The sequence below is a fragment of the Coenobita brevimanus genome, chromosome 100 (assembly GCF_032717465.1).
Source record: "Coenobita brevimanus isolate Jiangsu-jjx chromosome 100, ASM3271746v2, whole genome shotgun sequence".
NCBI lineage: Eukaryota > Metazoa > Arthropoda > Malacostraca > Decapoda > Coenobitidae > Coenobita > Coenobita brevimanus.
Genome location: NC_137053.1, coordinates 56,792,703 through 56,804,678, shown reverse-complemented (window position 1 = coordinate 56,804,678; position 11,976 = coordinate 56,792,703). Strand labels below are relative to the sequence as shown.

The following is an 11,976-nucleotide window of genomic DNA, read 5'->3' as shown; positions in this document are numbered from 1 at the left end:
AGTTTATTCTTACTAACGCCGGACGATTTTCTACAGCAAAGACGATGCGTACCTCTATGTGGTTTCACAGCACATTTTCTTTGGCGATCTATTTTTGCATATTACATTTTGCCATTATATAGTATGTTATTAATGTCGTATCAAATTCGACAGAGTTTGCATCAGTGGCACACAAGAGGATACTAAGACTCAATGTGCAGATTAAATCGCCAAGGGAGTGGTGTTAAGAAAATTTCAGAGTCACCTAGAGGACGAAATATGATACAGTGGTTATAGCAGACGTAATAACAACATCGAGTTCATCTGAATGTGAACCCGGTGGACTACAGGCTAACGTTGCCCTTCTTCCGCCGTCCACCATCCTCTTTTCGGGGGATAGGGAAGGGATCCAGTGATTATAAACAAACTTACTAACTGTCCATAGTCAGACGGTAGATCTTAGGTGTTTTAAGCAGCTTGGGGGAGATCTCTTGTCGTGAGGGGCTCTATGAATGCAACATCTAACCCTTCAGCTGAATAAAATGGTCTTGATTAAGGGAGAATGAAATGTAATAGGGCGTCATCGTAGTGAAAGGTTTAATTTGGATTCCTCTTATCATATTCACTCACTCACTCACACCGAACCCGCCATGTTCCCTTACTCACTCACACCAGACTTACCATGTTCTCTCACTCACTCATTCACTCACTCACAATAAACCTGCCATACTAACCAGCTGGATCACTCAATCACTCACCCCATATTCACCAAACCATCTGACCCACTCACTCACTCACTCAATTCATCGTATGCCCACCGAGCCACATGGTTCAATCACTCACTCACTCACCCCATATCCACCAAACTATATGGCTTATTCACACCATACTCACCATATTACCTTATTTAAACATTCACTACCTAACTCACTCGCTCACTAACCACATACCTGACAATCACTCACTAACTCAGTCACTCACTACACAACCTAACTTACTCTCCTCCTCACTCACCATACAACTTGACTCACTCACTAACTCAATCACTCACCACTACCTGACTCAATCTCCTGCTCACTCACCACACTACCTCACACACACACACACACACACACACACACACACACACACACATACACTACATTACACTACTTTACACTACACTACCTCAGAACACACCTGACTAATTAAAGTACCCAACACCTGTGCAAGGTAACTTGACTCGCCCCTCTCTTCACCTCATTCTTCATCTTCCCTTTCTATGATCCGTCTTACTAACTCCTTCATTTCGGAGACTTTTTTTTCAATTAATGTTTGTTTTATTAATCTTCCTACCACTAAAGCGCGTTCATTCTAACCTAGCAAAGATTCCTAACCCCTTTAAGCTCAAATGAGGGGCAGTCGTAGTCAGGTTGGAGGGTTGATTTGACTAGCAACCAAGGAGACTCATTCCGTCCTCAAAACTAAGGTTCATTGAATTTCATGCAATTACAACTTATTATTTAATTTTGGGAGTGGCCCATTTCTGTCAGTAAAGGTAAATCAATTAAGGAGGAAGCTGTATAGTGGAGGAAATTTGTTTATTTTTCTTGTTATGAAATAGTTCGTGTTCCATGGTGCTGGAGAGGGACGCCTTCACGTGATGGCACCGAAAAGACAGAGCGACTCCAGTGCCCGGTTAAATGAACGCCCCTCAATTTGCTCCCTATCCCCCAAAAGGATGATGGTTAACTTTACGGGAAGGGCAACTTCAACCTTTAGTCTACCGAGTTCACGTCCATATGAGCTTGGGGTTGCAACTAATACTACATCTACTACTACTACAACTATTACTACTAATACAGGCTGGGTGTCCTATGAAATATGTGCCAAAATTTAGTACCGTAGGTTATTAATGGGCTAATTGCGAGTAACATGTGACATGCTAATATGGGCTCCTTTCATGGCGGTTGAGAGCTACAATTACGAATAACAAATGAAATAAGAGGGAGAGCATTTTCGTCTCGGTAATTGTAGAGTAATAGACCAATGTTGATTTAGTTTTTATTACTCAGCATTAGCCAAGGAATAAATTAATCTTGTTTGGCATACTTTTCACGATACTCACTATGTACACCCTCCCAAAATAGTATCGGCCCTCTAACGACACGCATCATTTTGAAACTTGGACGAACCATTGTGATATATGAGGCACACTGCGATTATAAGTGAAAATATTATCTCTGGTAATTATTAGAACTCGAAACCACACCCAAAAATCACATACTGGGAGGTATATATTTTGAGGCACCAGATTTGTAGATTCATGCGTCTGCAGAACCCGCTCGTTTTCACAACCATCGTAACCTAAGGGGCAGATAATCTTTTGGGAGGGTGTACATTCTTTGTAATGCTGTGTAATGGACCTTAGTATATCGAAGTCAAACTGTGAAACTAAGTACACTAGACATGTGTAATGAAGTAGCTACAGTGAAAAAAATATAATCTTATCGCGTAGCCCATAGTATAGCAGTGAAACTAAGGAAACAGTGGAGCAGGCACAAGGAAATCGAGATGTATCTATTGCAAAATGACTCAGCTATAGTGAAAGTATTGCATGTTATTCTGTAGTTTACAGTAAACTCATGGGCTAAGAAAACATATAGAATAAAGGAGATACAATGAAGGCTTTACCTCCCTCTCGGGGAAAAAAAAAAAAAAAAAAAACTAACTAACCGTCTATAATGAACCAACCCTATTGACACAAACAAATGATCTCGTGTAATGTACAGTAAGCAACAATAATCGTGTCGTGAAATTTGGTGAAAGCATAAGCTAACGGGCTAAGTGTCTGGTACATTCCGCCGTCTGTCAAACGGACGGTTCATAATGTTTCACGAGTTACATTTAATCTTCGGACAAAACCGCGACACGACTACTGTTGTTCACTGTACAGCGTTCTCTCTACAGTGAAACAAGAACTCTTGGTGAACGCCCAGTGGAGTGAACCTTCCTTATGCCCTTCAGTATGATGACATTATTTAGACCTGCACACCAAGAATCAGAAGTCGAGATTACATGACACCGTTTTAGCGCTTATGTAGTGTTTTTTTTATTATTTTTTATTGAATTTATGATACCGACATCGGATTAACCAAAATTCACGAGGATTCATTTATAAAAAAGAATTCGTTATATCTCGAACTCAAACGATTTTCGAACGAAATGAAGCAGTATGATCATGTCTTTCTAATGATATATGAGCTCGAGATATACTGAATTCCAATGAAACTGCAATTCGCGTAAAGCATGTTTAATACATTATTGATATCGTAATTTCTCTTTAAAAATAATATATTTGTGTATGTGATTCTACAAACTTGTTGGTACAAGGGATGACGGGTCAGTCTGAATCATGCAGAGTCTGGCTGAGACATACGACTGGACTCATTTTTTCGTCAGTCATAGAGTCAGTTGTGGTGGCAGCGTTGTGGGGCAGTTTGAGGAGTTAACAAGTCTAGTTCGTGACCATCCTGCCTATATGATCTTAATGATATGAAGCACCGAGATCGTTTCGTGTTCTCAGCACTATCGAAATAGGTAGCTAGTGAAATTAATTTTGAAGGTTAAGAATATAAGGTAATTATCTATACTTTTAGTAGTTACTAACAATTAAACGTGTCACGTGCGTTCAGCCAGTCATAACTAGCGCCACATTTACATACGTAAGACTGCAAAAAGTACAAATAGATATCCAAATCAAATAACGGTACACGAGAAGCCACAACTCCCAAGAATTTTGAAGCGTCCTCTATTTTCGTCTCATCATTGGCTAACATCTGACATTTATGACATTTTCACTGCAAATTAACCTCTTCCCAACTCTGGGGGTCATTTAATTCACTGGAATGTCATCATTCCCCCTGGGGTCATTCGTGACGTTGTCGCAGATGAAAACGTGTTAGCGGAACACATCATAATACTTGGACTTCACTTAGGGCTTCTGCTAAATATCATGTCCAAACAACTTGTGAATGAGTGTATTAATATTACTTAAGTCTAGTTGGGTACTGATACATCTGACTCGTCTTGAATGTGTGTGTGAAGGGCAATGATTCCATTAGACCGAAGTTAAATGACTAATGACTCGACTCCATCTTTTGGTTTGCAGGAAGCACACAAACCATTTTGGTAATTTTCTTGTTTCCGTCCATACTCGATTTGACGATAAATCTATGGGATTTTTCTTGTTCTGTATGTGATTCGTTTGATATTTTCCTTTAGTTCCGTCGGAAACAATCAATCTTTTGATATTCCTCCTCCCCCAGAAATGAGTTAATTACAAGCTACTTTAGGGATTAACCTACCCTGACCCCACTTAACCAACCTTTGACCTCGAGCAATTCAGTCCTAACCTAAGCAATTCAAACCTTTCTTTTGTTATCAGACTCACTTTCCTGAAACGAATAGGAATGGGAAAACGCCTTTACCCAGAGACCATGGCAAAACCGGATTACCAGGCAGCAAATCAGTGGGGATTGGCCTGAGCAAATCACGTGAGTCTCATCCTGGCTGCCACCTGGCTAGAGGGGGAAAAAATACAGTAGTATCTCCATTATTACCGATATCCGACGGAAGTTTCTTAGAGGAAGAGATTATTTCCCAGTATCCTATCTGCAGAACATTCCCCCCAAAGCTGGACCAATTATGAGCTGAGAAGAGAATAATACCGACTTATTTATTAGGCTTAGGAGACACGTCTTGTAGTGAAACAAAAAGAAACCCCATTGACCACAGTACAGTGAACATTAATGCGATGAACCTCGGCACAGTGAACCACAGTACAGTGAATCTGTACAGAGAAACCTAGTACTGGGAACCCAAGGGATGTGAAGCCGAATACTGTGAATACCAGTAAAGTGAATCAAAGTCGTGTGATCTCCAGTGCTAAGAACTTTAGTACAGTGAACACCAGTGCAGTGATCCCAATGCAGTGAATCCCTATAAAGTGGGCCCCGATATAATGAAATTTCAACAGTGAACTATCAAACAGAACCTCGATACAGTCGGAGAGTAAAATTCAGTACAGTGAATCAGAATAATGCAGTAGGCTATAGTACAGTGATCAAGAAGTGTGCGGTACAGTGAGCCAGAAGTACAATACAGTGCGGTAAAGTTACTTGACATAGTGCGGAATAAATGGTTTGGTGCAATACAGCTAATCAGTACAGTGTGGCACAATGAACTTGTATAAAACAGCACAGTGATTCTGTACAGTGAGGATCATTGGACCTGTTTCATGCGGTACAGAGAACTAGAATACGGGAGTGTGGTATAGTGAGCCAGATCAGTGTGATGCGGTACAGTGAACCGGTAAAGTCCAGGTTTACTGAACCTGTAGAGAGCCGGTTTAGTTAACCAGCTTAGTATAGGTTCAGCGATTCGTTACTGTGTAGGTTGTAAACCAGTATAGTGCAGGCTTAGTGAACCGGTATAGTGCAGATTATAAAATAATATATTCAAAGTTCAGTGAACCAGTATGGTGCATGTTCAGTGAAACTGTATGGTGCAGACCCAGTGAACTGGCACAGTGCTGTGAGGTGGTACAATGCAGTGAGGTGGTACAGTGCTGTGAGGTGGTACAATGCAGTGAGGTGGTACAGTGCAGTGGAGCGGTTGAGTGCAGTCTGGGTGGAACAACTCGAGGCGGCGGGAACTTCCTTGTCTGCTCCAAGTTTTTCCAATAATTAATAAGAAGGCGTGCACACACACGTACACAAACATATGCACATAAGAACACATATGACGTAGACACACACACACACACACACACACACACACACACACACACACACACACACACACACACACACACACACAAATATGCACGCACATGTACACAAACTTACTTCCAGACACTCGTTCACAAGAACACGTATACAACATACGCACACAAACGAAGAGATACATAAGCACGCAATAAAACACATACAGTACAAAGAGACTTAGAGAACCATATCCACTCAGACATACAAACATACATACACACACACGCGCACGCTCATGCACATGAATTTGAATACGTATACTTACATACACACATGCTGTACGTACAAACGCATAAAAAATCCACACATATACATTCATGCATTTTCACACCTTAGCATACACACAAACACACATTTTAGATATACATGCATACACATACACATACATACACACAAACACAGATACACACGTAAACTGTAGATACACACTCGCAAACTCTAAATCAAATATGTACACATAAAGAGAAGCGAACTCAGATAAACACACACACACACACACACACACACACACACACACACACACACACACACACACACACACACACGCACACACACAAAGAAACATATATGCCTACATAAAAAAAAAATGTTCTTGCTGCGTCCTCCATTTTGGAACACAGGATACCACTTGAAACCCTAGCCATTACTTAGAAACACAAAGCGTCATTTGAAACACAGGACATACTGAAACTATATTCTGAAGCAAGTTGTAATATTGAAGCAGGACGAAACGTTGCGAAAGGCTGTGCTGTGCATTTCAGCAACACTACATTTTCTATGCTGTCGCTCATCAACTTTAACAGTTTGGCGACATCTTTCCTGCTTTGCAAGCGCTTGACTGTTTTATTCTTGATACCCCAGACGATATTGCTCTTGCCACCAACAGACGATTTTATTTTGGTGCCGTACGCCAGAAGATTTTGATCTTGCCACCACTGGATGATTTTATTCTTGATACCCTCAGACGATTTTATTCATACTACTGCCAGGCGATCTGTCTTGTTACCGTTGGATAACGTGTTGATGCTACCACCAATTGATTTTATTGCTGCTACCACCAGGCGATTTTGTATTGCTACTGCCAGACGATTTAATATTGCTATCCACGGATGATGCTCCCATCAGACGATATTTTTTGGGCCAGGAGAGATTCCATTCGTTCCTCAGTGCCAGACATGAAACAGGCGACAATGAAAACGTTACGCCAGACACTGAACCTGACCCAGTGTCTCGGGATGCCGTTCATCCAACGTTTATCCCGAAAATCTGCATCAGAATGTGGGTCGTATACATAACGCAATTAGGAACAGAGTTGAAATACCAAACTCCTTTTACTTACCGTCATATTTATGCTCTCGGAATATCAGGTTTAATATAACGGCCTTGTATGCTTCAATACCTAATTCACGTTCGTCGGCTACCTTATCGTAACCTCGTTCGACTTTGTTGTGTTGCTTTTATTATATGGCATCTGGTTCCTCTTCATTTGATAATTTTCTGTAAAGCAAATATTCTACTCATGAACGCATAATTATTCATGTGTGTTAAACAAAATTAGCTGTAGTTTCTAGTTTTCATGAAGATTTCTTGCATGCCTTAATTTCACATGTGAAAATATGAACACAGGCAACTCGTTAAGAAATTATGTGTCTGTCTGTCTGTCTGTCTGTCTCTCTGTTGGCCATTTAGCAGGAAGAATAGATAATTAAGCACGTACAGTGAATGAAACTGAGTATAACGACACTATACGTGTTGTTATATGGTGTAGGTTAAATTATGATGATGATATTGTTGGGGTTGAGTGTTATACAGTTGCTTTATTTATCCTCTGACATCGCTGCTCCTAGACATCACTTCCCCTTGACAGCATTGCACCCTTGAGGTCGCTGCCGTCTTTTCATCACTTGCCCTTGACATCTTTACCCCTTGATCTCACTGCCTCCTTAATACACCACACTCTTGGCATCACAGGCCCGTGACATCACTTGCTCCTTGACTTCACCCGCCCCTGGCAGCACTTCCTTTTTGACATCACTTCACCCTTGACATCACCAAACCCATGACATCACTCCCTCGACATCATTCCCCCCATGACATCACTGCCACCTGACATCACTGGCCCCTTGACATCACTGCCTCTCTTCCCCCACAGCGGCGGAATGGGTGTTGGACGAGAAGGATCCCGACCTCTACGATGCCCGGCTTCGATCCTGGTACATCGAAGCTGCCAACAGTCCTAAGGATATGGTCATTCTACTCGACGTCTCAGGTAGGTGGGAGTAGATGGGTAGATGAGTGGGGCCAGTAGGTGTATAGGAAGGTGTGTAGTGGGTAGACGGGTGTAGGTTGGTATATAGACAGCCAACAGAGCAGTGGATTTGGTTATTCTATTCGATGTCTCAAGTAGGTGGGTATAGATGAGTAAATGAATGGGTAGGTGAGTGAGTGTAGTGGGTAGGTAGGTGTAGGTGGATGTTGATGAGTAAGCTGGTGGGCGTAACTGGGTATATGCAGACAGCCAGCAACCCTTAGGACAGTCATTTTGCTCAATGTCCCTGGCAGGTCGGTGTCTGTGGGTGGGTAGGTGGGCGAAAGTTGGTATAAAAGCCAATAGCGCTAAGTATACGGCCTTTCTGCTCGTTTCTCTTTAGTATGTGGGTGTAGGTGAACGTAACGAAACTGCACACCCTTTCTTTAACTTTTTCATATTCTGGTGTTAGTCACTTTTTTGCAGCTCAGTATTCTAAATGTAGAGGTGATGATTTTAGGCCAAGTTAAAGTGGAAAGAGTATTTTGGAAAACTGGATTGGTCGCTGGAAAGATGACGAGAAAGATGAAGTTTTGAATGATTGCTGAACTGAGATGAAGTTAAGTTTTGCAAGGCACTGTGGGGATAGTTTTTCCTTCTTTTTTCTTTTTCTTTTTTTTCATTTCCCTGTCTCATGAGGATGCCCTGCCCATTAATCCCTTCACCACGAGAACGCCTTTAATATTTAGCTCTTGCTACTTTAAAGCTTTTTTCTTTTTAATTTTAGACAGTTTTGTAACTGGAGGGGTTAGATATATACAGCTTTTATTAGTCCCTTTGGTCTAATTATAATTCATTATGTTTCTAGCCTTTTTTTTTTTTTAAATCTTAGAAGAGTTTTGATAATTTGGGATTTATAAATAGACCTCATTAATTCTTTCACTTATAAGCTGCTGAAGCTCTTCTGCAACTTTTAGGCTACTTTATTAATAATTGGTGGGACTTTTCAAACGGAAGGGATTGGATACAGTATTCATTAACCCTTTGACTCTTTAAGTAGCTTCTTGCAAGTTCCAGGGTAGTTGTATCTAATTTACCTTAGGATTGACTTTCCGGACTGAGGGGGTTAGATTTAGCTTTCATTAAATGTGTGTGTGTGTGTGTGTGTGTGTGTGTGTGTGTGTGTGTGTGTGTGTGTGTGTGTGTGTGTGTGTGTGTGTGTGTGTCTTTCTCCAGTCACTCACTTTCTCTCACCCCCACAGGTTCCATGACGGGGCTGAGACGAGAGATAGCCAAACACGTGGTCCTGAACATCCTGGAGACCCTGAACGAGAACGATTTTGTCAACGTGTTCAACTTCAGCACCAACACTACCGCTGTCGTACCCTGCTTCAGCGATACCCTTGTCCAGGTGGGTATACTTGGGTGTAGGTGGGGGTCTGATGGGTGTAGGTGGGGGTCTGGTGGGTATGTGGGTGTATGTGAGTGTTTTCTGAGTGTACGTGGGTGTTTTCTGGGTGTCAGTAAGTTTGTTAGGTGTAGGTGGGTGTTTGTTGGTGAGGGTCGGTGTTTGCAGGGTGTAGATGTGCATTTGCTGGGTGTAGGTGCGTGTAAGTGGGTGTTTGGTGGGTGTTTTGGGGGTTAAGTGGTGTTTACTGGGTGTAGGTAGGTATATGTTGGGTGTGGATGGTGATGGATACCGTGATCATCTAAAAAGGAACTGTTTCAGCTCGGTGATATGTAAAAAGAAAAAGATTAACACAGGACAAGGGTGATATGCATGCAGTGACTTGCGGCTTTTACGTTCGATGACTCTCACCGACAAAGACGACTGCATCTCGCCTTGTGGAACCCATGAACATTTTTACGTTTGGGATTACTGAAATTTATGAGTCACCTACGAATAGGTTAACTACGGTCACAAAAAAATACCATGATGAGATCCAAACCTGACGATTTTTCTCTTTTACATCTGTATTTTAGGTAACCATGAAGAACATAGGAGAGTTCACGAAGGAGCTAAAACAATCACCAGAATAACTTAAATCACCAAATGCAAAAAAGTAAAAAAAAACAGACCTAAAACTGACGTATTTTCTTTTGAACATCTCTTCATTTTAGGCCAACTTGGAGAACATAGGAGAGTTCAAGAAGGTGCTGGACAACCAAGTAACAAAGCACATCGCCAACTTCACCGAGGCGCTCACCAAGGCCTTCCTCCTCCTGCAACGGGTAGGCTGTCAGGGTTCGTCTTGTGTGGGGGTGGGAATGTGGGTGGGTGGGTGGGAATTTGAGGGCGTGGGAGTGTGGGGCGGGTGGGAATTTGCGGGGATGGGAATGTGGGGGTGTGGGGAATAGAGGGCGTAGGATATGTGGGAGTGTGGAAATTTGAGGGTGTGGGAATGTGAGGGTTGGAATTTGGGATGGGATTTTTTTGTTAATTTGTCAGCTTTTGCGTAAGTGAAATGGAAAAACATGGGGGGAGACCTTGTGGGAGTGTGGGATTTTATTTTTTTTTAACTTATGTAGGTGAATTGGAATGTGGGGGGGTTGGGAATGTGGAGATGGGGATGTGGGCATGGGAGGAATGAGGGGTGTTTTATTATTAGCTCGTTTGGGTGAATGGAAATATTCGGGTGTGGGAATGTGGATTTGGAAGGAATGTGTGTGTGTGTGTGTGTGTGTGTGTGTGTGTGTGTGTGTGTGTGTGTGTGTGTGTGTGTGTGTGTGCTTTTTTTTTATTCTATTGGTTTACGCGTGGGCTTGTGGTTTGGAATGTGGGGTGATTCTTTTGCTATTGTTATTGGGTTAAGTTTGGATGTACGAGTGTTAATGTGGGGTACATTTATATTTTTTAAGCTTTTTGTGGGCGTGTTGTGTTTTGTTTTCGTGGGCGTGGTGGGTTCCTCGGTTTAAGGGTGGGCTTGTGGGGGTGAGGGATTTTATTTTTAGAAGTGTGTGTGGGCGTGGTGGTTCTCTGTTTTATTAAGTTCAGACGTGGATGACAAGGGAGGGAGGGTCTCTTGAGGTTCCTTGTGGGCGTTGATCATCTCTGCATCCCTAGTTGTGGGCGTGGAGAAGGAGAGGAGGATTGTCTTAGAGTATTGTGTGGTTGTAGACGAGTGGAGGTCTTAGGTGTAGGTGTGGGTGTGGGTGAGTGTGGGGAAGTTTGGGGTCTCATAGGTGTACGTGTGGGCGTGAGATTTGTTTTCATATGTGGGGACGTGGAAAGAGAGGACTTATTTTTGGATGTGTAGGCGTGGATGAGCGGCAGATTTTACGGGATTATATGTGGGTGTGAATGAGAGGGGGGACTTTCCAGGATAATATGTGGGTGTGGTAGTGTATGTGTGGATGTGAAGCTTCTCTTGAGTTCCTGTGGGTGTGGGTGAGTGTGGGGCCTTTATGGGCACATTTGTGGGCGTGACTCTCTTGTTCCTATGTGTGGGCGTGGATAAGAAGATTTTTTTTTTCTGGATGTGTGGAAGAGTGGGGTCGTTTTAGGCTTATGGGTCGTATTCGGAATGACTGGTCAGATATTCCGTAACACCTCATTCTTGGCGGTTTAATTTGCACATTACACCTCATTGTTCTTTTGTATGATACTGACGGAAACTCTCCAGGTAATAAAACGATATAAACGCCATATAATAGAATTTGTAGGTGTAATACGCAAAATGATTCGGTAACGAGTAGGTGCTATGAAGCCTCCTATGTCATTTAAAATATGGCTCTGTGTGTGTGTGTGTGTGTGTGTGTGTGTGTGTGTGTGTGTGTTTACAGGGTTTCTTTTCTATCTTCTGTGTGTGTGTTAGGAAGTTTTTTCTTTATAACCCTTTAATACGATATGATGTATTTTTCTGTTTTGTTTTTCCTTTTCCTGCTTTATCTTTTTTTCTTATTTCTTTCCTTCCATCTTCTCTTTATTTTATTTAGTCTTCC

General features: G+C 42.1%; 1 protein-coding gene across 1 annotated transcript in view; it reads left to right on the top strand.

Moving 5' to 3' along the window:
* Positions 1-11,976, top strand: part of stj (voltage-dependent calcium channel subunit straightjacket) — a 504,277-nt gene that overhangs the window by 320,320 nt on the left and 171,981 nt on the right. Inside the window, exons 6-8 of the mRNA XM_080284182.1 lie at positions 7,939-8,055; positions 9,297-9,445; positions 10,156-10,266. Of these exons, the coding sequence (XP_080140308.1) occupies positions 7,939-8,055; positions 9,297-9,445; positions 10,156-10,266 (377 nt within the window). The remainder of the gene's footprint in view (positions 1-7,938; positions 8,056-9,296; positions 9,446-10,155; positions 10,267-11,976) is intronic.